The 26,395-nt window shown below is 40.6% G+C and overlaps 1 protein-coding gene across 7 annotated transcripts in view; it reads left to right on the top strand.

Annotated features, from left to right (window-relative positions):
- The window catches only part of LOC101611957 (cytochrome P450 20A1), a 58,215-nt gene that overhangs the window by 7,164 nt on the left and 24,656 nt on the right, over positions 1–26,395 (top strand). For 2 of the 7 annotated variants that reach the window (XM_045148146.1, XM_045148152.1), the window contains exons 2-5: positions 789–838; positions 2,058–2,224; positions 2,733–2,875; positions 17,011–17,178. In XM_045148146.1, the coding sequence (XP_045004081.1) occupies positions 789–838; positions 2,058–2,224; positions 2,733–2,875; positions 17,011–17,178 (528 nt within the window). Of the gene's footprint in view, positions 1–788; positions 839–2,057; positions 2,225–2,732; positions 2,876–7,853; positions 7,873–16,525; positions 16,603–17,010; positions 17,179–26,395 lie in introns of those variants that run through there. The other 5 variants (XM_045148148.1, XM_045148153.1, XM_045148151.1 and 2 more) reach the window with 4 other exon arrangements.

The following is a 26,395-nucleotide window of genomic DNA, read 5'->3' as shown; positions in this document are numbered from 1 at the left end:
AGCTGGGATTAAAGGCATGTGCCACTACACCTGTCCTCTCTCTCTGCTCGCAAATAAAATATGTATAGTTAGGGCTAAAAGGATGGCTTAGTGGTTAAGGTGTTTGCCTGCAAAGCCAAAGGACCCAGGTTTGATTCCCCAGGACCCATGTTAACCAGATGTGCAAGGAGGTGCATGCGTCTGGAGTTTGTTTGCAGTGGCTGGAGGTCCTGGCATGCCCATTCTCTCTCTCTCTCTTGTCCATTTTACTCTGTCAAATAAATATAAAATATTTTAAAATATATATATATATATATATATATATATATATTTAAAAAATTGAAACCTTTTGCCTCTTCCCCCTTCTCTCCTTTGTCTTCTTGCCACCCATCCTCATTTAAACCTTTTACCCTCGGCATTCCCCCTTCATTTCCTGTTGCAGGAGAACTCACTTTTTGATGTTTTAATGTAGAAATAATCCCTTAGATACAGGTGAATTAAAAATCTACTGTTTAACATCTTACAGATTTTTAAATTTTGTTTGTTTATTTATTTGAGAGGCAGAGAGAGAGAATGGGTGTGCCAAGGCCTCTAACCACTGCAGACAAACTCCAGACACATGCACCATCATGTACATCTGGCTTATGTGGGTCCTTGGGAAACGAACATGGGGCCTTAGGCTTCACAGGCAAGCGCCTTAACTGCTAAGCCATCTCTCTGGCCCCAGATGTCTTTTTTAAGTATACCTGACTTGTTGAGATATGTGCTAATTCCTTATACTAAATTATTTTTGAAAATTTTTCCTTAAGGCTTCCAGACAAGCTGCAGGAATTCCAGGGATTACACCAACTGAAGAAAAGTAAGTCATTTGTTTTGGGTTTGGTTTTTTCCATCATGTATGTATGTGTGTGTGTGTGTGTGTGTGTGTATTTAATTTTTTTTTTAATTAGGGCTAGGAGTAGAACCCAAGGCCTCTAGCATGCTAAGCAAGTTCTATATCACTGAGCTACTATATCCTCAGTTTTAGACTACTCATTTAATTCTTCTGTTTACTTGAAATTTCCCTCTGGGCATGCAACCTAAACTTTAAAAGAACTGAAAGGAGAGCTGTATAAACCAAGACCATTATTTGCTGTCCTTTCCCCTTGCCAGAGAAAGCTGAAAATAGAAGGACAGAATCAAGATAGAATGAGAGGCCGGGGAGATGACTTGGGAATTAAAGGCGCTTGCTAGCAAAGGCTGCTGGCTTGGCTTCAGTGCCCTAGTCACCCTGGAAAGCTGGATGGGCATTTAGTTGCAGCAGCAAAAGACTCTAGTATGCCCCCATGCATATATATAAATAATTTCTCTTTTTTGGTCTTTCGAGGTAGGGTCTTATTCTAGCCTGGGCTGACCTGGAATTCACTATGACCTCGAACTCATGGTGATTCTCCCACTCCTACCTCCGGAGTGCTGGGATTAAAGTCATACGTCCCCATGCCTGGCTAATAATTACTTTTTAAGAAGATAAAGTCACTTAAATATAGTTGGAAAGCAGAAAATAACTGACACACACACACACACACACACACACACACACACACAAACCGGGCATGGTGGTGCACACCTTTGATCTCAGCACTAGGAGAGTTGAGGCAGGAGGATTTCTGTGAGTTCAAGGCCAACTTGGAGCGACAGAGTAAGTTACATGTCAGCATGTTCTAGAGTGAGACCCTGCCTTACAGGAAAAAAAAAAATATATCCAAAATAAATAAAGATTTTGGTGGGTCAGTGATAGTGTCTAGTGTTCATGTCAGAATGAAGTGTGACAGAAGTGGACAAATTCTCCAGAGTCTATCAGGTGTTCCTTGTGTGGCTTTTATTTGGTGTGCATTTTATTTGCCGTGTATTGAATTCTTAGAAAAATCCACATCTAAATGTAACTATAGAAACAATGCCCACCATAATAGGGTTTGGGGTTTTCAGTTATTTACATGTCATGAACCTTTGTCATCTGCTGACTGTTCACTCAGGTCAACTGTGGTTTTCCTGATTTTTTGGATTAAAATGATGATTTTGTTAAACATTGTTTTTATCAGAGATGGAAATCTTCCAGACATTGTGAACAGTGGCAGTTTGCATGAGTTCCTGGTTAACTTGCATGAACGGTTCGGGCCTGTGGTCTCTTTCTGGTTTGGCAGGCGCCTCGTGGTCAGCCTGGGCACTGTGGACGCGCTCAAGCAGCACATCAACCCCAATAAGACGGGTCAGTCACCCTTTGTCCCTGCTTATCCTGGAGGAAAACGTGTCTATGAAGAACAATACAATGTTATTGGATAGGGATAGTTTTTTGGTTTTTTTAGTTTTTAACTTATTTCATTATACTTTTTTTATGTTTTAGAGAGGAAGGGAGAGGGAATTGGACTTTTGTTTGTTTGTTTGTTTTGTTTTGAGGCGGTCTCTCTCTATCCAGGCTGACCTGGAATTCACTATGTAGTCTCAGGATGGCCTTGAACTCTCAGCAATCCTCCTATCTCTGCCTCCTGAGTGCTGGGATTAAAGACATGTGCCACCACACTGGGCTTGGGGTTGACTTTTGTGTCATAGTCATGTAGGATGAAAAGTTAGTGTAAGTAGTGACTTCCAGTTGAATTCTGAGCCAGGATAGTTTTTCCAGATTTTTTTTTTTTTTTTTTTACTCTTACTTCCTTGATCTCTTTCCTCTATTTGGATGTTTTTTTCTATTGGATGACTGTTTAATTTGTCTGTTTTAGCCGACCCTTTTGAAACCATACTGAAGTCATTATTAAGGTATCAGCCTGGTGATGGGAGTGTGAATGAAAACCACCTGAGGAAGAAGTTGTATGAAAGTGGTGTGACCAAGTCTCTGCAGAGTAATTTTGCTCTATTGCTAAAGGTGAGCAGTTTGTTCTGATGTTATGCATTGTAGATACTGGTATTCATAGTGTATTTTTAAACTGATTTATTTGCGTGTGTGTGTGCACCAGGGTCTCTTGCCACTACAGTCGAATGCCTTTCTGGCTTTATGTTGGTGGCTGGGAAATTGAATCGTAAGCTTGCAGTCTGTGCAAGCAAGCACCCTTAACCGCTGAGCCATCTCCCCAGGCCCTCTCCAGAAACTTTACAACAAAACAAGCAAAAACCAAACACCCGCAGGCTGGGTGGTGCACACTTTTAATTCCAGCACTCGGAAGGAAGGCAGAGGTAGGAGGATCACCATGAGTTTGAGGCCACCCTGAGACTACATAGTGAATTACAGGTCAGCCTGTGCTAGGAGACCCTACCTGGGGGGAGGTGGGGGAAAAAAATAAAAAACACTCAATTCCTAAAAGGAACACAAAACAAAAGCTTCTAAACCTAGACCTCCAAAAGCTGAACGAACATAGTGGTCCATACCTTCAATCCCAGCACTTCGGAGGCAGAGGTAGGAAGATCACTGTGAGTTTGAGACCAGCCTGGGACTTCAAAGTGAATTCCAGGGCAGCCTGGCCTAGAATGAGATGGTGCTTTGGGAAGTCATTAAGGCGCTTGCCTGCGAAAGTTCGATTCCCTGCTACTCATATAAGCCAGATGCGTAAGGTGGTGCATGTGTCTGGGGTTGGTTTGCAGTGGTTAGAAGCCTTGGTGTGCCCATTCTATCTCTATCTGTTTCTTTCTCCCTCTCAAATAAATATTTTTTTTTTTTAATGAATGCAGTTAAAAGCCTTGCTTGCAAGGCCTGATGGCCCAGGTTCAGTTTGCCAGTACCCACATAGAATCAGATGCACAGAATAGCTTATGCATCTGGAGTTCAGTTGTAGTGGCAAGAAGCGTTGGTATGCCCATTTCTCCCTTTCTCTCCCTCCCTCCTTGCAAATAAATAATAAAAGACTTTAAAAAACACACCTAGACTCCCTGAGTAAACTGGAATGACAGGAATGGAGAGATCTGCACAGGTTGTCTCTCTTGGCTGATTTGTCTTTTGTTTTATGTCAGACTCTACAGTGTTTTCTAAAACATGACCTGGGCTCACCTGAAAAAGTGCAGGTGACTGGCCCTCCCTAGGATATACTGAACCATTGGAAGTGAAGCCTGACATTAGTAACACATTCTGCAAATGATTTACAAAGTCTGAGTAGAGCAAAACTAACCCATTTTGTGTTAGTCACTTTTTTGTGGCTGTGACAACATATCTGAGAAAATAGGGAAGAAGGGGCCACAGAAGTGGCTCAGCAGTTAAAGGCACGTGTTTGTAAAGCATGACAGAGTTTGATGCCCCAGTACCCACATAAAACCAGACGTACAAAGTGGTGCATGTGTCTAAGTTCACTTGCAGTGGCTGAAGGCCCTGGCAACTCATCCATTCTCTCTCTGCTTGCAAATAAATAAACACTTTGTTTGTTTAAAAAGAAAGGTGCAGGGGGCTAGAGAGATGGCTTAGCAGGTAAGACGTTTGCCTGCTAAGCCAAAGGACCCAGGTTTGATTCCCCAGGACCCATGTAAGCCAGATGTACAAGGTGGTGCATGTGTCTGGAGTTGGTATGCTGTGACTGAAGGACCTGGCATTCCCTTTCTCTTTGTCTATCTGCCTCTTTCTCTCTCTCTCTCTTAAATAAATACAATAAGTAAATAAACACAAAGGTGTGTAATGAATTTAAAACAGAAAGCAGAAAGGAAGGGTTTATTTTGGCTGATGATGTAGAGGTTTCCTGGTTGGCTGGCTCCTTTGTGGACCTGCAGCAAGGCAGAAACATCATATGAATAAAATATTATAAAAATGTTTTTATATAATTAAAATATTTTATTTATTTTTTTTTTTGAGAGAGAATGGGCACACGAGGCCTCCAGCCACTGCAAACAAAATCCAGACACATGCGCCACCTTGTGCATCTGGCTTACATGGGTACTGGGGAATTGAACCTGGGTCCTTAGGTTTCTCAGGCAAATGCCTTGACCACTAAGCCATCTCTCCAGCCCTGAATGTTTTTAGGTTTTTTTAAAAAATTTTTTGGTATACTTTTTATTTATTTATTTTGAAAGCGATGGAGAGAGAGAGAGAAAGAGGCAGATAGAAAGAGAGAGAATTGTCGCACCAGGGCCTCCAGCCACTGCAAATGAACTCCAGACGCGTGTGCCCCCGGCCAACGTGGGTCCTGGAGAATCAAGCCTCAAACGGGGTCCTTAGGCTTCATAGGCAAGTGCTTAACCATGAAGCCATCTCTCTAGCCCTGTTTTTAGTTTTTTGACATATTATTTCATAGAGCCTGGGCTGGCCTCAAACTTGCTATGTAGCAGAGGCTGGCCCTTACTTAACTCCTGATCTTTCTGTCTCCACCTCCCAAGTGATGGGTTACAAGTGTGTGTGTGTCATTTGGTGTGTGTGTGTGTGTGTGTGTGTATGCACATGCATGTGCCCGTGTGCCTGCCTATAGTGAGTGTGCTCACCTGCAGCGGCAGGCGCAGAAAACAGTAAGTCCTTCTCCATCAATCTTCAGACTTGAGCAGGAGTCTCCTACTGACCCTGGAGCTTGCCTTTTCATTTCTCTTCTTATTTTTGTCCTCAGAGCTCTTTTGAGTCTCAGGTCTCAGCTCCCCTGTGGGACTAGTTACAGACATGCCTAGCTGTTTATGTGGGACCTGGGGATTGAACTATAATGCTCTCTCACAGGAGATGACCTATTCCTCCAGACCTTAAATTGTATGTTTTCCTTGTATGTTACAGACACAGTAAACCTTTTGACGTCTTGTTTTTGGTCCAGATCTGAATTTCGAGGTCTGACTGACTCTAATCCTCTCACCTTCATCCTTTGAATTCTGGCTCCTCCTTATCCTGACCATCTTTGGGTCAAGGCTGTGTGTAAATCTACACTTTAATTCTGTGAGTGTAATTTCTCTCTTCTGTGAGTGTAATTTCTCTCTTCTGTGCTTTACTGATATTTTTGCTTGTGAGTTTTGGGCTGTATTTTTATTAACAAGTATTCCTAGATTTTAGAACTTATGGCTATTGTTCAGAATCTGCTTAACTGATAAAATAGTGAAAATGTTGATAGCCAAAATTACTGAGTTAATTGATTTACTAGTTTGTATGAACTTATTTAATCCTTAGGAATTTTATAGATAGGTATTATTTTGTTTTCCTTTTTACAAATGAAGAAAATAAAACCAAATGGCCAAGTACCTTGTCCAAAGTCATATAGCTACTAAATAAAGAATTTGATCTCAGGCAGTCTGGTATTAGATACTTGTGTCCTTATCCACAGGGCTATGTTTCTTCTCTGTAGCTTGATGCTCCTCCCCTGTGATGTTTTCTTTGGCTAATTTTATTTGTATCTTCTTTAATATTGCAGTTAATAAGCTAATACAAGGTGGAATTAAAAGTCCTTGCTTCTCTGAAGTTCAGCAATTTCACAATAATTACTTAAAGACTTTAAAAAGAAAGTTTACATTTTTTAGAATTATAAAATATTATAAAAATGTTTTTATATAATTAAAATATTTTATTTATTTTTTTTTGAGAGAGAATGGGCACACGAGGCCTCCAGCCACTGCAAACAAAATCCAGACACATGCTGAATTTATAATCTGTTCAGACAGGATGTAGTGGTTCATGCACCTATGAAGCTGAAGGAGGGTTGTGAGTTTGAGACCAGCGTGGTCTCCATAGTGTGATTCTTTCTCAAAAGAAAAAAAAAAAGGGCTAGGGAGATGGTTCATTGGTTAAAAGCACTTGCTTGAAAAGCCTACAGGCCCAAGTTCAATTCCTCAGTGCACACATAAGCCCAGCAACAAAAAGTGATGGTGCATGTGCCCAGAGTTCAGCAACAAGAGGCCCTGGTGTGCCCATACACTTAAACACACACCTGCAAGTAAGTAAATCAAACTTTACAAAACATGAGGCTGGAGAGATGGCGTAGTGGTTAAGGTGCTTGCCTGTGAAGCCTAAGGACACAGGTTTGATTGCCCACAACCCATGTAAGCCAGATGTACATGTTAGTGCATACATCTGGAATTCATTTGCAGTGGCTAGAGGCCCTAGTGAGCCCATTCTCTCTCTCTCTGTCTCTCCTGCTCACTCTCAAGTCAATAAATAAAAATATACATCTTTTCAAAATTTACAAAACAGAAGATGGCGGCATAGGTACCACGCCAAAGCAGCCTAGGGGGGAAAAAGACCAAAAAAAGTCAGCAAAATACACACTTTTACTAAAAAGTGAGGTGTATAGGAAATTGAAGCGGCAGCGGAGAAGTAGAAGAGTTCCAGAGCATCCAGAGCCTGCACGGGTGGGAAAAGCGGCTCCAGCAGCTCCGCCAACCGCCACGGCCTTGGCACACCAGAAATCTGCCAGACTCGGCTCGAGCCACAGGAAAAGCCAGGTGCGGGATTTTCCCCTCACACCGCGCTCTCCGCAACTCGGGAAACGTGAGGGGAGAGCAGCAGCGAGCAGCGGAGGAGCAGACCGCGAGGTAGAAGAACACGTGGAGCAGCGAGAGAACCGGAGCAGCCGCGGCTCCCTCCCCTCCCCCACCGCCTGAACCCAGCTCCAGCGAACAGAGCAGCGACCCGGGACCAGGCCACGCCAACTTGGGCTGACAGCGGGACCCAAGCAGGAGCAGAGTTTGGCAGCAACATCAGCGGCTCCAGCACCGGTAACAGCAGCCACAGCAGCAGCAGACCCAGGAGTGGCAGCAGCGGCAGACTCGGCAGCAGCAGCTTCAGGGGGAGCAGTGGCAGTGGACACAGCAGCAGCAGCTTCAGCAGCACTGGTGGCTCCAGCAGTGGCAGCTACAGCAGCAGCAGAGGCAGCAGCAGCAGCTCGGTTTGCCCCGCAGGAAAAGCAAGTGTCCAGCTCCAGAAATCAGAACAGCAGCCCGATGACCCAGGCAGCAACTTTACTGAGACCAAAATCATCCAAGGTAACTGGGATTGCACCAGGGAAGTGTCCCACTTGGTCGCAAGCTGACTTGGATCCCTCAACAGACCAGAAATCTTAACCTCTTTGTTGATAGAGGATCTGGTCGTTATAATAACTACTCTTGCATACATACTCGGGGCTGTTTTTGATTGAATGTGTACAGTGTTTAGTTAAATTTTAGAATCTACCTGTATTTTATTCCACTCAGCCTGCTCGAATACTCCTATAGCAGGGAAACTCAACCCCTAAGAACGTCTTTGTAGATACTCTGAGAGTCTTAAGAGCCACACCTAACACCTTAAGGTCCTACCCTGAAAATATATTACATCAAATCAATTGATACAGCTAAGAATACACAGCTAGCTAGAAAATCCAAGCATTAACTTAATCCAAGATGCAAAAATATATACATTATAACACAAGAAACACTAAAAAGCAAGACGATATAAATCCACCTAAAAGTATTAATGTATCAGAAATGTCCTCCAGTGAGAAAGAGTTAGAGGAAATGCCTGAGAAAGAGTTCAAAAGAATGATTATAAATATGTTCAAAGAGGTCAAAGAACACATGAAAACAATCAAAGAAGAAATCAAAGAGGAAATCAAAGGAATCAAAGAAGAGGCAGGACACCAATTTAATGAAATAAAGAAGGCAATACAAGACATAAAAAAGGAAATAGAAATAATAAGGAAAAACCAGTCAGAATTACTAGCAATGAAGAACACAGTTAATGAAATAAAAAACTCTGTAGAAAATCTCACCAGTAGGATGGATGAGGGAGAGAACAGAATATCTAAGCTAGAAGACCAGGTGGCAGACCTAATGCAGTCCAACAAAAAGAAAGACAAACTTATAGAAAAGTATGAGTGGGAATTTCAAGATATTCGGGACACTATGAAAAGATCCAATATAAGAATTCAGGGCATAGTAGAAGGAGAAGAATTCCACTCCAGAGGCATAGTAGGCATCTTCAACAAAATCATAGAAGAAAATTTCCCCCAAATTGGGAAAGAGGTGCCAATGCAGATACAGGAAGCCTTTAGAACCCCAGCCAGACAAAACCCAGAAAGAACCTCTCCTCGCCATATTATAATCAAACTTCCAAACACACACACCAAAGAGAAAATATTGAAAGCAGTTAGAAAGAAAATCAAGTTACCTACAAAAGCAAGCCCATCAGGATTACAGCAGATTATTCAACACAAACTTTTAAAGCCAGAAGGGCTTGGAGTGATATATTCCAAGTTCTGAAAGATAACAACTGTCAGCCAAGGTTACTTTATCCTGCAAAGTTATCCATTCAAATAGATGGAGAAATAAAGACATTCCATGACAAAAGCAGGTTAAAGGAGTATTTGAAGACAAAACCAGCTCTACAGAAAATACTTGATAGAATCCTCCATGCTGAAGAAAAGGAAAAGCACACATATAAGGAACCTAGAGAAAACAAGCAATACTCAAATACTAGTTAACAGAAGAGAGCGCAGGTAGAACCAGAAACACACACACACACACACAAATGGCAAACATAAATAGACACCTTTCAATAATATCTCTTAATATCAAAGGCCTCAATGCCCCAACGAAAAAGCATAGATTTGCAGACTAGGTTAAAAAGCAGGATCCTACAATTTGTTGTCTCCAAGAAACTCACATTTCTACAAAGGATAGACATTACCTTAGGGTGAAAGGTTGGAAGACGGTGTTTCAAGTAAATGGGCCTAGAAAACAAGCAGGGGTTGCTATCCTAATATCAGACAGGGTAGACTTTAATCCGATGTTAGTCAAGAAAGATAAGGAAGGTCACTTTATATTGATAACGGGCACACTCCAACAGGAGGACATTACAATCCTAAACATATATGCACCTAACATGGGGGCTCCCAAATTCATCAAACAAACACTATTAGAACTAAGGTCACAGATAACACCAAACACAGTGGTGGTGGGTGACTTTAACACCCCAGTCTCATCAATTGACAGGTCATCCCAGGAAAGAATAAACAGAGAGGCATCTGGACTAAATGAGGTCATAGAAGGAATGGACTTAACAGATATATACAGGACATTTCATCCAAAGGCTGCAGAATATACATTCTTTTCAGCAGCACATGGAACATTCTCTAAAATAGACCATATATTAGGACACAAAGCAAATCTTAACAAATTCAGGAAAATTGAAATAATTCCTTGCATTCTATCTGACCACAATGGAATTAAACTACAAATCAGTAGCAAGAAAGGCTATAGAGCATACACAAAATCATGGAAACTAAACAATACAATACTAAATGATGAATGGGTCAATGAAGAAATCAAAAAGGAAAAAATTTATAGAGTCAAATGATGAGAACACAACATACCAAAATCTCTGGGACACAATGAAGGCAGTTCTAAGAGGTAAATTTATAGCCTTAAGTGCCTATATTAAGAAATTAGAAAGATCGCAAGTAAACGACCTAATGCTTCGCCTTAAAGCCTTGGAAAAAGAAGAACAAGGCAAACCAAAAATCAGTAGACGGGAAGAAATAATAAAGATTAGGGCAGAAATTAATGAAATAGAAACAAAAAGAACAATCCAAAGAGTTAATGAAACAAAGAGTTGGTTCTTTGAAAGGATAAACAAGATTGATAAACCCTTAGCAAATCTGACCAAAAGAAAGAGAGAAGAGACACAAATTAATAAAATCAGAGATGAACAAGGTAACATCACAACAGATTACAGAGAAATTCAAAAAATCATAGGGACATACTATAAAAGCATATACTCCACAAAGTATGAAAATCTGAAAGACATGGATGATTTCCTTGATCTATATGACCTACCTAAATTAAATCAAAATGAGATTAATCACTTAAATAGACCTATAACAAACATGGAGATCCGAACAGTTATCAATAATCTCCCAACTAAAAAAAGCCCAGGCCCGGATGGATTCACTGCTGAATTTTACCAGACTTTTAAGGAAGAGCTAACACCATTGCTTCTTAAGCTTTTCCAGGAAATAGAAAAGGAAGGAATTCTACCAAACTACTTCTATGAGGCCAGCAACACCCTGATACCAAAACCAGGCAAAGATAGAACAAAAAAAGAAAATTACAGACCAATCTCCCTCATGAACATAGATGCAAAAATTCTCAACAAAATATTGGCAAACAGAATACAAGAGTATATCAAAAAGATCATTCACCCTGGCCAAGTAGGCATTATCCCAGAGATGCAGGTATGGTTCAACATACGCAAATCTATAAATGTAATACATTACATAAACGGGTTGAAGGACAAAAATCACATGATCATCTCATTAGACGCAGAGAAAGCATTTGACAAAATCCAACATCCCTTCATGATAAAAGTCCTCCAGAGACTGGGAATAGAAAGAACATATCTCAATATAATAAAGGCTATTTATGACAAGCCTACAGCCAACATATTACTAAATGGGGAAAAACTGGAAGCTTTTCCACTAAAATCAGGAACAAGACAAGGGTGTCCACTGTCCCCACTTTTATTTAATATAGTTTTGGAAGTCTTAGCCATAGCAATAAGGCAAGAGACACACATAAAAGGGATACAAATTGGAAAGGAAGAAATCAAGTTATTATTTGCAGATGACATGATTCTATACATAAAGGACCCCAAAGACTCTACTAGCAAGCTGTTAGAGCTGATCAAAACCTACAGCAATGTAGCAGGATACAAAATAAATACACAGAAATCAGTAGCCTTCATATATGCTAACAACAAACACACAGAGGATGAAATCAGAGAATCACTCCCATTCACAATTGCATCAAAAAAAAAATAAAGTACCTTGGAATAAACCTAACCAAGGAAGTAAAGAATCTCTACAATGAGAACTTTAAAACACTCAAGCGAGAAATTGCAGAAGACACTAGAAAGTGGAGAAACATCCCTTGTTCCTGGATTGGAAGAATCAATATCGTGAAAATGGCAATCTTACCTAAAGCAATCTACACATTTAATGCAATCCCTATCAAAATTCCAAAGGCTTTCTCCATGGAAATAGAAAAAACAATCCAAAAATTCATTTGGAATCACAAAAAACCTCGAATATCTAAAATAATACTGAGCAACAAAAAAGAGGCTGGGGGTATCACCATACCTGATTTTACCCTATACTACAGAGCCATAGTAACAAAAACAGCATGGTACTGGCACAAAAACAGACATGTAGATCAGTGGAACAGAATAGAGGACCCAGATGTAAGCCCAAGTAGCTATAGCCACCTGATATTCGATAAAAATGCCAAAAATACTCATTGGAGAAGAGACAGCCTCTTCAGCAAATGGTGTTTTGAAAACTGGATAAATATCTGCAGAAGGATAAAAATAGATTCTTCTCTCTCGCCATGCACAAGAATTAAGTCCAAATGGATTAAAGACCTTAATAACATCAGACCGGAAACTTTGAAACTGCTAGAGGAAAAAGTAGGGGAAACCCTTCAACATATTGGTCTTGGCAAAGACTTTCTGAATACAACCCCAATTGCTCAGGCAATAAAACCACAGATTAACCACTGGGACCTAATGAAATTACAAAGATTTTGCACCGCAAAGGACACAGTGAAAAAAGCAAAGAGGCAACCTACAGAATGGGAAAAAATCTTCGCCAGCTATATATCTGATAGAGGATTAATATCTAGGATATACAAAGAACTCAAAAAGTTAAATAATAAGGAATCAAACAAGCCAATCAAAAAATGGGCTAAGGAGCTAAATAGAGAGTTCTCAAAGGAAGAAATACGAATGGCATATAAGCACCTAAAAAAATGTTCTACGTCACTAGTCATCAGGGAAATGCAGATTAAAACTACATTGAGATTCCATCTCACTCCTGTCAGATTGGCCACCATCATGAAAACAAATGATCAAAAATGTTGGCGGGGATGTGGAATAAAAGGAACCCTTCTGCACTGCTGGTGGGAATGCAATCTGGTCCAGCCATTGTGGAAAACAGTGTGGAGGTTCCTAAAACAGCTAAAGATTGATCTACCATATGACCCAGCTATAGCACTCCTAGGCATATATCCAAAGGACTCATCTCATTTCCTTAGAAGTACATGCTCAACCATGTTTATTGCTGCTCAATAATAATAGCTGGGAAATGGAACCAGCCTAGATGTCCCTCAACAGATGAGTGGATAATGAAGATGTGGCACATTTATGCAATGGAGTTCTACTCAGCGGTAAAGAAAAATGAAGTTATAAAATTTGCAGAAAAATGGATGGACCTGAAAAGGATTATACTAAGTGAGGTAACCCAGGCCCAGAAAGCCAAACGCCACATGTTCTCTCATATGTGGATCCTAGCTACAGATGATTGGGCTTCTGCGTGAGAATGAAAATACTTAGTAGCAGAGGCCAGTAAGTTAACAAGGAGACATAAAGGGTAGAGAAAGGAAGGGAGGAGGATACTTAATAGGTTGATATTGTATATATGTAATTACAATGATTGTAATGGGGAGGTAATATGATGGAGAATGGAATTTCAAATGGGAAAGTGTGGGGGTGGGGAGGGAGGGAATTACCATGGGATATATTTTATAATCATGGAAAATGTTAATAAAAATTAAAAAATAATAATAATAAATAAAAAAATAATAACATGAAAAAAAATTTACAAAACAAATGAACAAATATACAAAAAAAACCCCACAATCTTATCTGTTGAATTATCATTACATGGGTACTGGCTAAGCAAATCTGGGTCCTTAGGCTTCAAGGTTAGTGCTTTAACCTCAGAGCCGTTTCTCCAGCCCAATATTTTTTCTTAATATGTCAGTAGATTCTACCCTTCCAAGAATGTCATTGAAGAACTTTTTCTTTCTCCCTTTCTTTCTTTCTTTCTTTCCCTCTTTCTTTCTTTCCCTCTTTCTTTCTTTCCCCCTTTCTTTCTTTCTTTCTTTCTTTCTTTCTTTCTTTCTTTCTTTCTTTCTTTCTTTCTTTCTTTCTTTCTTTCTTTTTTTGGAGGTAGGGTCTCACTCTAGTTCAGGCTGACCTGGAATAATTCACTGTGTAGACTCAGGGTGGTCTTGAATTCACAGTGATCCTCCTACCTCTGCCTCGGGAGTGTTGGGATTAAAGGCGTGTGCCACCACGCCCAGCACTGATGGGCTTTTTATAAACTTTTTGTTTGTTTGTTTTGTTTTTACAAGTATGGTTTCACTCTAATCCAGGCTGACCTGGAATGCACTATGTTGTCTCAGACTGGCCTCAAACTCATGGTGATTCTCCTACCTCTGCCTCTCGAGTGCTGGGATTAAAGACATGCACCACCATGCCTGGCTAACCCTTTTACTGACATCCTCCATGCATATGTACAATGCACCTTGATCATATTCCCCTCCTACCACCTTCCTTTATCCTCTTACCTATCCCTCCTCCATGGACCTCCTTTCCTACTAGTCTCTTGAAAGAGATAGGTTAGAAAAACATTTATCTTATATTTGAGCATTTCTGCCAATAGTAAGTTATTGTGTAATATGGAACTACCAAATGAAGCTCACTGGAATTCCTACTTGAAATACCATTCATACCCTGAAAGGGATTTACATAATCTTCTAGCTGATGTACTCAGTATGTTTGCCTAGAGAACCTACAAAAGTAGGATGAGTCACTAATGATACTTGTGTTATGTAACAGGGTACTAGCAGACAAATGGATTAAGGAGTGAGCAAATCACAGCTCAGTGTGTGATATAAGTGATTTCTAAGAAAAAAGAGAGAAGAAAAGACTCAGCCAGCAAAGGCTGAAAGTACTTAACCACCTAGTTGTGTGATCACTAATGGTATGATACTATGGTGAGATAGTCACAGTTCAGATTACTGCTACAGAACATATTATCCCAATACTGATCCTTTGGGTTCGGCATTTAGCTTAGTGAAAGAGCCTAGAAAGACAGGTCCCTGACTTCAGCCCTCAACACTGGGAAAAACAATGCTAAGAGTAACCTTTTGCATTTAGGAAACCATTTGTATCCTCCCTAGTCCCTTGTTTTCACAAGTATTGTTTTACAGAGTATAAACTTACCAGAGAAAAGTTAGACTATCTCATTAAAAATATATATAGTTCAATAATAAACAATGAAAAATATACTATCAAAAAATAAAAATATATAGTGCAATTTATTTATTTGAGTGACAAAGAGAAAGAGGCAAAGAATGAGTGTGGGTGCACCAGGGCCTTTGTGTGTCTGGCTTTCTGTGGGTGCTGGGGAATCAAACTAGGCCATCAGGCTTTTTGATCAAATGCCAAGAAATAACCAAACATATCCAGCAGTTGCCAGGAAGAAGACAAAATACACTTTCCTCACCGTCACAATTCTCCAAAGAAACAGAACTGGATATGTACATGTTACCTGGCCTGCTATGACATTATCTTGATTGTCAGCTTGGCTGGGATCTGGAATGAGAACTACGAGACATCTGCAGCTGTTTCACGTGGTTTCCTCTCTAAGCTTTGCAGTTTTTTTTGCTCATTCGTTTAGGTCTATGATCTTTTTCCAGTTAGTTCTTGTATATCGCATGAAATAGGCATAAAGTGTAATTTTCTTACATATCTATTCAGTTGTTGAAAAGATGATCCCATTGAAATTTCTTGGAACTTTTGTTATATGGGGTCTGAAGATGGAACTTGGCTACTCAGGCTTGAGTGGAGAGCACTTTATCTCCCCAGCCTCAGTCTCTTAAATTTCTAATTAGAGCACTCGGGAGGCAGAGGTAGGAGGATCACCGTGAGTTTGAGGCTACCCTCAGACTACATAGTGAATTCCAGATCAGCCTGGACTAGAGGGAGACCCTACCTTGAAAAACAAAAACAACAACAACAAAATTCTAATTAGGTTTGAAGTAAGAAGGTAGTGTGGCTGATTCGTAGGGGTGGAGCTCAATAGAAACACTTCATAAGGATGTCAGACATCCTGCCTAGCTGTCTCGAGTTGTGGACCAAAAGTCAAAGGAAACTAAGAGAATGATGTTTCAGCAAATACTATCAATAGACAAGTTTTCAAAGTACCACACGAATCTAGAGCTGAAAAGCATAAAAATTAAAACTTCACAGCCGGGCATGGTGGCACATGCCTTTAATCCCAGCACTCGGGAGGCAGAGGTAGGAGGTATCACCGTGAGTTCAAGGCCACCATGAGACTACATAGTGAATCCAGGTTAGCCTGAGCTAGAGTGAGACCCTACCTCAACAAACAAAAGCAACAACAACAACAAACTAGATGGATTCAGTGGTGGATTTGAGCAGGCAGGAGAACCAGTGAGTTACTTCAAAGAATGAAGCCAGGAAGAGCTTAACCCAGCTGTAGGAGTTTGATTCAGCTGTCCCCCATAAACTTACATGCTCAGAATGCTAGGTCCCCAACAGGTGGCAGTTTGGGAATTGAATCCTCCAGGAGGCAGTGTATTGTTGGGAGCAGGCTTATGGGTGTTATAGCCAACTTCCTCTTGCCAGTGTTTGGCACACTCTCTTGCTGTTGCTGTCCACCTGATGTTGGCCAGGGGGTGATGTCCACCCTCTACTCATGCCATCGTTTTCCCCTGCTATCGTGGAGCTTCCCCTCGAGTCTGTAAGCCAAAATAACCCTTTGTTCCCCCAGAAGCCGCTCTTGGTTGGGTGTTTCCTGCCAGCAACATGAACCTGACTGTAACACCATCTGATTTCAAGATCTAACATATAAACCGCAGTAATCAAGGCAGCGTGTACGTGTACCATGTAAATTGTTAGATTTATTTTTTAACTTAAAACTTCTGGTTTTATTGCTGGATTGGCCGTTTCATTTTACAAACCAACCCTTTAACTGAAGCCAAGCCTGAATCACTGAAGTTGCTCTCCTAGGTGGAGGTGGGGGTCTGTGTGCGTACTTACTGCATTTCTCCTGAGACACAGCGAGAAGGCTGGGTGCGGTGGCTCATGCTTGCGGTCTCAGCACTCAGGGAGCCAAGCAGGCAGATCACCATGAGTTCAAGGCCAACTTAAGCTGCATAGTGAGATCCACCATCACTATACACACACACACACACACACACACACACACACACACACACAGTAGGAAAGAAAAGACAGAGAGAGAAACTAGTCAACGAATGTGATTTTCTGTTCTCTTTCAGCTTTCAGAAGAAGTGTTAGACAAGTGGCTTTCCTACCCAGAGTCCCAGCACATCCCCCTTGGCCAGCACATGCTTGGTTTTGCTATGAAGTCTGTTACTCAGCTGGTACTGGGTAGCACATTTGAAGATGAACAAGAAGTCATTCGCTTCCAAAAGAATCATGGCACCGTAAGTCTAGAGCCAAACTTAAAGTTTTCTCTTCATCAGATTAGATAGTTGAATGCTGACTTTGCGTCTCAAGATTTAACATATCCTTCTTTTGAGCTAAAAAGAGCAGTGCAAGCAAAGATAATTGTTTTGTTTTTAAGCAAGTACTTTTTGAAATATATAAAGAGTAAAAATAAACAAATTTTCTCTTAGTACTTATCCAGTATGTTATAAAAGTAATGTTGAGGGCTGTAGAGATTGCATAGTGGTTAAGGTGTATGCCTGCTAAGCTTAAGGACTCTGGTTCGATTCCCCAGTACCCACATAAGCCAGATGTACATGGTGGCGCATGCATCTGGAGTTTGTTTGCAGTAGCTAGAGGCCCTGGCATGCCCATTCCCTCTCTCTCAAATAAATAAAATGATTAATATAAAAAAAAATAATGTTGAGTTCTAGAGTAAAGAGAAGGCTGTATTTAATGGAGCTAGATTATATGTTATGTAGAACAAAGTTTAACCTAGTCGATTGAGCATGAGCACGCTGGTAAGGGAAGTCTGATTAGAAGCCAAGGTAATTCAGTCTGAAACTGCATCACTGTGTGCCTTTTCTAGATTCTCCTGGGAATTATATTAAATATTAGTTTCACACTAACATATGATATATCCATATAGGTTTCTACTTAATAAAAAAAAATAAATAGGCCTGGAGGGATGGCTTAGAGGTTAAAACTCTTGCCTGCAAAGCCAAAGAACCCAGGTTCATTTACCCAGGACCCATATAAGCCAGATGTACAAGGTGGCACATATATCTGGAGTCCATTTACAGGGCTACATAGTGAATTCCAGGTCAGCCTGGACTAGAGTGAGACCTCTACCTGCTCTATCTGCTTCTTTCTCTCTCAAATAACTAAAATAATTTTTTTTTAAATTAGTTTCAGGGCTGGGGAGATGGCTGAACAACTAAAGGTGCTTGTTTGCAAAGCCTAAAGGCCTGGGTTTGATTTCCCAGGACCCATGTAAAGCCAGGTTTGCAAAGTGACATGTGCATCTGGAGCTTGTTTGCAATGATATGAAGCCCTGGTGCACCCATATTCCCTCTCTCTTTCGTTCACTTGCTTGCAAGTAAATAAAACTTTTTAATTATTATTATTTATTTTGAGGTAGAGTCTCCCTCTAGCCCAGACTAACCTGGAATTCAGTCTCAGGCTGGCTTTGAACTCACAGCAATCCTCCCGCCTCTACCTCCCAAGTTCTGGGATTAAAGGTATGCACTGCCATGCCCAGCCTAATAAAACTATGGTTTTTTTTGTTTTTGTTTTTGTTATGTTAAGTATTTTGTATTTATTTATTTTACAGAGGAAGAGGGAGGGGAAGAGAGAGAGATTGAAAATGGGTGCACCAGGGCCTCTGGCCACTGCAGACAACCTCCAGACGCATGCACCCCCTTGTGCATCTGGCTTATGTGGGTCCTGGGGAATTGAACTTGGGTCCTTTGGCTTTGCAGGCAAATGCCTTAACTGCTAAGCCATCCCTCCAGCCCAAAACTATGTTTTAAAACATTAGTTTGAAATGAGATTAATTTATTGGCTTGAAGTCATAATATTTAGGTCATGTACTTTATCACATTTCAGATCTGAGAAACTATACCTTGTATTATTTAAGTATATAAAGCAACTTGATTTGTTAACGTGTTCTAAACAAAAATTATAAAGAACTGAAGGTTAGTACCCTGCCGTTTAATATTATGCTTTGTATTTATGTATTTTCATGCAAAAGAGAGAACACGTATGCACATGTGCACCAGGGCCTTCAGCTACTGTAGTCAAACTCCAGACACATCTGCCACCTTCAGTGCATGTATGACATTGTACAAATATGTGACCTTGTGTGCATGCATGATCTAGTGCGTCTGGCTTACATGGGTTCTGGGGTGTCAAACCTGAGTCCTTAGGCTTTGCAGGCAAGTGCCTTAACCACTAAGCCATCTCTCCAGCCCTTTTTTTAATTTTTTTTGAAATAGGGTCAAACTCACTCTGTATTCCTAGGCTGGCCTCATACCAACAGCGATTCTCCTAATTCTGCCTCCTGAGTGCTGGGATTAAAGGTGTGCACAACCACACTCATCAGACCATTTTTTAACATATTTTATTTATATTTGAGAGAGAGAGAGAGAGAGAGAGCGCACACATGGACACACCAGGGTCTTGCCACTATAAGCGAACTCCACATGCATGTGCCATTTTGTGCATCTGGCTTTATGTGGTATTGGCGATCAAACCTGGTTGGACAGGCTTTGCAAGCAAGCACTTTTAACTGCCTGAGCTGTCTTCTTAGCCAGAGTAGACAATTTTTGTGTACCTAGGCAAAATCTTTCTCTCTCTCTCTGTCTCTCTCTCTCTCTCTTTTTTTTTTTTTTTTTTTTTTTTGAGGTAGGGTCTTGCACTAATCCAGGCTGACCTTGAACTCACAGTGATCTTTCTACCTCAGCCTCCTGAGTGTTGGAATTAAAGGCATGTGCCACCATGCCCAGCTTTCTTTTTTTTTTTTTTTTTTTTTTGATAAGGTTGCTTCTCTGTGTAGACCAAACTGTCGTTGAATTCATCACAATCCTCCTTTCTCAGTCTCCTGAATGCTGCATCTCAGGCTTTGGCCATCTAGCCTAGAATCTGTTTTCATTCTAATGAAGAAGCCAAAAACTTTTTTCTTTTTTCTTTTTTTTTTTTTTGAGACGATATTGTTAGGTATCCCTGGTTTATCTTGAACTTTCTTTCAGGCCTCCAACTCAGCTGGCATTCTGTTAGGATTATAGGAATAATCCCAAATCCACCAAACCCAGTATAAAAAAAAAAATCAAAGATCAATTTACAACTTTATTGTTTCTGTCTGTATTTTTAGGATCTTGTTACGTAGGCTAGTCTAGCACTGAACTTGGGTTGCTCCTGTCTCTGCCTTTGGAAGGGTTACAGGCATTTGTCACTATACCTCTATATTGTTTCTAGGATTTTCTTCTGGCTGCTGATAACCTATTCATTGTGCATGTGTGTATACTTTATTTTTATTCATTTATTTGTGAGAGAGAAAGAAAGAAAAAGAGTCAGAGAGAGGAAAAGAGAGAATGGGCGCTCCCGGGCCTCCAGCCACTGCATACAAACTCTAGACACATGCAACCCCTTGTGCATCTGGCTAATGTGGGTCCTGGGGAATTGAACCAAGGTCCTCTGTCTTTGCAGGCAAACACCTTAACCGCTAAGCCATATCTCCAGCCCTATTCTGTGTATTTTTATGCTGTTTTCTTTCTAACCTTCAAACAGAAATGATTTCAAATATACGGAAAGGTTATAGCTAAACTGGGTGTGGTGGTGCATACCTTTAATCCCAGCACTTGAGAGGCAGAGGTAGGAGGATTGGCGTGAGTTTGAGGCCACCCTGAGACCACAGAATGAATGCCAGGTCAGCCTGGGCTAGAGTGAGACCCTACCTTGAAAAACAAACAAACAAAAAGGTTTCAGCTAGTAGAAGGAACTCCCATATATCCCTTATAAACAGTGGATGTTTATATTCACCCCACTTGGGTTTCTTACCCTTCCTGCCCTTCCCCTTCCATGAACCATGTGAAAGTAAACTGGACATTCTGCATTTGTACTTCCCAATACTTCAGTCTGTTTCCTTAGAACAAGATAGTGCCTTGTATAGTGACAATACAGTTGTCAAGCCTGGGAAGCTTAACATGATGCATTACTGTTAACTCATCCAGAGCCTGTATTCACATTCTTAATTTTTTATTTATTTATTTGAGAGCGACAGACACAGAGAGAAAGACAGATAGAGGGAGAGAGAGAGAATGGGCGCGCCAGGGCTTCCAGCCTCTGCAAACGAACTCCAGACGCGTGCGCCCCCTTGTGCATCTGGCTAACGTGGGACCTGGGGAACCGAGCCTTGAACCAGGGTCCTTAGGCTTCACAGGCAAGTGCTTAACCGCTAAGCCATCTCTCCAGCCCTATTCACATTCTTTCATTAATCCCACTAATGTTCTTACAGTTCTCTCATGTCCCCAAGTCCAGAACTCAGTTTAGTTTAGGATCACTGACTTTTAGTGATCTTTAGTGATCAGACCTCTTGAATATAGAATAGTGCCTCAGCATTTTCAAGTTGTTGACCTTGACAGTTTGGAGAAGAACAGTACCATGATTTTGTAGAATATCCCTCAATTTGGGTCTATCTGACATTGCATAGACAGATTCAAAGTATGTTTTGTTTCAGTAGAAATCTGCCATTTTATTTTTTTGTTATTTTTTTATTTACAGCTTCCATACTTACAGACAATAAACAATGATAATTCCCTTCTCCCCCACTTTCCCCTTCACAAATCCACACTCCATCATATCCCTCCTTCTCTCCATTAGTCTCTCTTTAATCTTGATGTTGTCATCTTGTCCTTCTATTATGAGGGTCTTGTGATGGTGGTGCTAGGCACTGCTAGGTCACAGATGTCCAGGCCAATTTCTGTCTGGAAGATTGCATTGTAAGCAGTCCTACCCTTCCTTTGGCGCTTACATTCTTTCTTCCACCTCTTCCATAATGTACACTGAGCCTTGGAAGGTGTGATAGAGATGTTTCAGTGCTGAGCACTCCTCCATCATATCTTCTCATCAGTATGGTGCCTTTTGGGTCATCCCAGAGGTCACTGCCATCTGCAAAAAGAAGCTTCTCTAACCAAAAGTGAGAGTAGCATTAATATATGGATATGAACATTAAGAGAAGTGCTTACAGCAACATACCAAAACCTTTGGGACACAATGAAGGCAGTCCTAAGAGGTAAATTTATATCTTTAAGTGTCTATATTAAGAAATTAGGGGCTGAAGAGATGGCTTAGTGATTAAGTGCTTGCCTGTGAAGCTTCAGGACCCTGGTTCAAGGCTCAATTTCCCAGGACCCACATTAGCCAGATGCACAAGGGGGCGCACACATCTGGAGTTCGTCTGCAGTGGCTGGAGGCCCTGGCGTGCACATTCTCTCTATCTGCCTCTTTCTCTCTGTCTGTCACTCTCAAATAAATAAATAAATAAACAAACAAACAAAAAAAAGAAATTAGAAAGGTCGCAAGTAAACAACCTAATGCCTCACCTTAAAGCCTTGGAAAGAGAAGAACAAGGCAAACCAAAAATCAGTAGATGGGAAGAAATAATAAAGATTAGGGAAGAAATTAATGAAATAGAAACCACAAAAATAATCCAAAGAATCAATGAAACAAAGAGTTGGTTCTTTGAAAGGATAAACAAGATTGATAAACCCTTAGCAAATCTGACCAAAAGAGAAAAGAGACACAAATTAATAAAATTAGAGATGAAAAAGGCAACATCACAACAGATGCCAGAGAAATTAAAAAAGATCATAGGGACATACTATAAAAACATATACTCTACTAAGTATGAAAATCTGAAAGAAATGGATGATTTCCTTGATTTATATGACCTACCTAAATTAAATCAAGATGAGATTAATCACTTAAATAGACCTATAACAAGTATGGAGATCCACCAGTTATCAAAAATCTCCCAACTAAAAAAAGTCCAGGCCCAGATGGATTCACTGCTGAATTTTACCAGACCTTCAGGGAAGAACTAACACCACTGCTTCTTAAGCTTTTCCATAAAATAGAAAAAGAAGGAATCCTACCAAATTCCTTATGAAGCCAGCATCACCCTGATACCAAAACCAGGCAAAGATAGAACAAAAAAAAAAGAAAATTACAGTCCAATCTCCCTCATGAACATAGGTGCAAAAATTCTCAACAAAATATTGCAAACAGAATACAAGAATATATCAGAAAGATATTCACCCTTACCAAGTAGGCTTTATCCCAGAGTTGCAGGGATGGTTCAACATACACGAATTGATTAATGTAATACATTATATAAATGAATTGAAGGACAAAAATCACATGATCATCTCAGATGCAGAAAAAGCATTTGACAAAATCTAACATCCCTTCATGATAAAAGTCCTACAGAGACTGAGGATAGAAGGACCATATCTCATAATAAAGGCTATTTATGACAAGCCTACAGCCAACATATTACTAACTGGGGAAAAACTGAAAGCTTTTCCACTAAAATCAGGAATAAGACAAGGGTGTCCACTGTCCCCACTTTTACTTAATATAGTACTGGAAATCTTAGCCATAGCAATAAGGCAAGAGGTGCACATAAAAAGGATACAAATTGGAAAGGAAGAGATCAAGTTATCATTATTTGCAGATGACATGATTCTATACATAAAGGGCCCTAAAGACTCTACCAGCAAACTGTTAGAGTTGATAAATACCTACAGCCATGTAGCAGGATACAAAATAAACGCACAGAAATCAGTAGCCCTCCTATATGCTAACAAACACACAGAGGATGAAATCAGAGAATTACTCCCATTCACAATTGCATCCAAGAAAATAAAGTACCTTGGAATAAACCTAACCAAGGAAGTAAAGGACCTCTACAATGAAAACTATAAAACACTCAGGCGAGAAATTGCAGGAGACACTAGGAAATGGAAAAACAACCCTTGTTCCTTGATCAGAAGAATCAATATTGTGAAAATGGCAATCTTACCTAAAGCAATCTACACATTTAATGCAATCCCCCATCAAAATTCCAAAGGCATTCTTCACGGAAATAGAATAAACAATCCAAAAATTCATTTGGAATCACAAAAAAACCTCGAATATCTAAAATAATATTGAGCAACAAAAATAAGGCTTGTCATATTACCATACCTGATTTTAACCTATACTACAGAGCCATAGTAACAAAAACAGTGTGGTACTGGCACAAAATAGACATGTAGATCAGTGGAACAGAATACAGGACCCAGATGTAAGTCTGGGTAGCTATAGCCACCTGATATTCAATAAAAATACTCATTGGAGTTAAGTCAGCCTCTTCAGCAAATGGTCCTGGGAAAACTGGATATATATCTGTAGAAGGATGAAAATAGATTCTTCTCTCTCTCCATGCACAAGAATTAAGTCCAAATGCATTAAAGACCTTAACATCAGACCTGAAACTCTGAAACTGCTAGAGGAAAAAGTAGGGGAAGCCCTTCAATGGGTCCTTAGGCTTTGCAGGCAAGCGCCTTAACCACTAAGCAATCTCTCCAGCCCTACTCTGCATTTTTGCAGTACTGTTTTGTTTGTTTGTTTGTTTTCAAGGTAGGGTCTCACTTTAGCCCAGACTGACTCATTCTGTTGTCCCAGGCTGGGCTTGAACTTACAGCAATCCTACTACCTTTGCCTCCCAAGTGCTGGGATTAAGGCATGTACCACTGTGCCCACCCAGTACTTGTACTAGTTTAATATTTTTTAAAATATTTATTTATTTGAGAGACAGAGAATGCATCAGGGTCTCTAGCCACTGTAAACACACTCCAGAAATATGTGCTATGTTGTGCATCTGGCTTTACATGGGTACTAGGGAATTGAACCTGAGTCCTTTGGCTTTGCAGGCAAGTGTCTCAACCACTAAGCCATCTCTCCAGCCCAATTTTTTTTTTTTTTTTTTCCGAGGTAGGGTCTCACTCTAGCCTAGGCTGACCTGGAATTCACTATGGAGTCTCAGGGTGGCCTCGAACTCACGGCGATCCACCTACCTCTGCCTCCCGAGTGCTGGGATTAAAGGCGTGCGCCACCATGCCCAGCTCAATTTTTTTTTAACATTTAAAAATTTTTTATTTTAGAGAGGGAGTGAATTGGAATGCACCAGGGCCTCAGCCACTTCAATCAAACTCTGGGTGCTTGCACCACCTAGTGGGCTTGTGTGACCTTGCACTTGCCTCACCTTTGTATGTATGGCTTATGTGGGATCTGAAGAGTTACACATGGGTCCTTAGGCTTTGCAGGCAAGCACCTTAATGACTAATCCATCCCTCTAGCCCCCAATTTTTTTGTTTTGGTTGTTTGTTTTTCAAGGTAGGGTCTCTCTCTAGCCCAGGATGACCTGGAATTTACTCTGTATTCTCAGGTTGGCCTTGAATTCATAGTGATCCTCCTACCTCTGCCTCCCGAGTGCTGGGATTAAAGGCGTGTGCCACCACGCCTGGCTCCCAATTTTTTAATTTTCAAATAATCTGAAATGTTTAAATTTTAAGGTAAAGATTGAAGGCTCTTATTAAACTCTTTTACTTTTCAAATATTTAGCTATTAGTAGGTATGTTTTTCCCCAAGTACTTTCAGAGCTTTGTAAAATTTTTATCCTTTTAAAATAATTATTTCAGAGAGTGACAGAGAAAAGAGAGAAAGAATGGGTGTGCCAGGGCATTATGCTGCTGCAAATTAACTCCAGACATGTGTACCACTTTGTACTTCTGGCTTCACATGGGCACTGGGGAATTGAACCTGGGCCATCAGGCTTTGCAAACAAGTACCAACCATTGAGCCATCTCCCCAGCCCCCCTTTTTTTGTTTATTTTTTTTTATTTATTTGAGAGTGATAGACACAGAGAGAAAGATGTATAGAAAGAGAGAGAGAGAATGGATGCACCAGGGTCTCCAGGCACTGCAAATGAATTCCAGATGCATGCATCACCTTGTGCATCTGACTTACATGGGTCCTGGGGAATCGAGCCTCGAACCAGGGTCCTTAGGCTTCATAGGCAAGTGCTTAACTGCTAAGCCATCTCCCCAGCCTTCCCCAGCCCTTTTTAGTTGTCATGAAGTATATGTTGTTTTCCCCCTTGTGGCTAAGGAGCCAGTTTTGAAAGACTAGAAGCCTATTTTGTTGCTTATTGTCTCAGAATCTGACACTAATTTTTAGCCTTTTCTGAGCTTCAGCCAATGTTTATCAGTATCTCCAGTGAAATAAAAATTGGTAATTACCTGTGGGTTTATTTATCATCTTACTGAGGACTCACTCTGCTGCCAAGTCCTTTTACTTCTCCATTTGTATTCTCTAGTGTGTGTGGTGTGAGTGTGCGTGTGCATGCATGCACAGGTACACATGTGCATGTGCACACTCATGTGGAGGCTAGAGGTTGATGCTTGGTGCCTTTCTCAATTTCTCTCTTTTTTTCGAGGTAGGGTTTCACTCTAGCTCAGGCTGAACTGGAATTCACTATGTAGTCTCAGGGTGGCCTTGAACTCATGTTGATCTTCCTACCTCTGCCTCCCAAGTGCTGTCTTTTTTAAAGATAATTTTTTTTATTTATTGAGAGAGAGAGAATGGGCACACCTGGGCCTCTAGCCACTGCA

This window comes from Jaculus jaculus, chromosome 4 (genome assembly GCF_020740685.1).
Source record: "Jaculus jaculus isolate mJacJac1 chromosome 4, mJacJac1.mat.Y.cur, whole genome shotgun sequence".
NCBI lineage: Eukaryota > Metazoa > Chordata > Mammalia > Rodentia > Dipodidae > Jaculus > Jaculus jaculus.
Note: the sequence above shows the minus strand (reverse complement) of the source record. Positions and strands in the feature narration are given on the sequence as shown.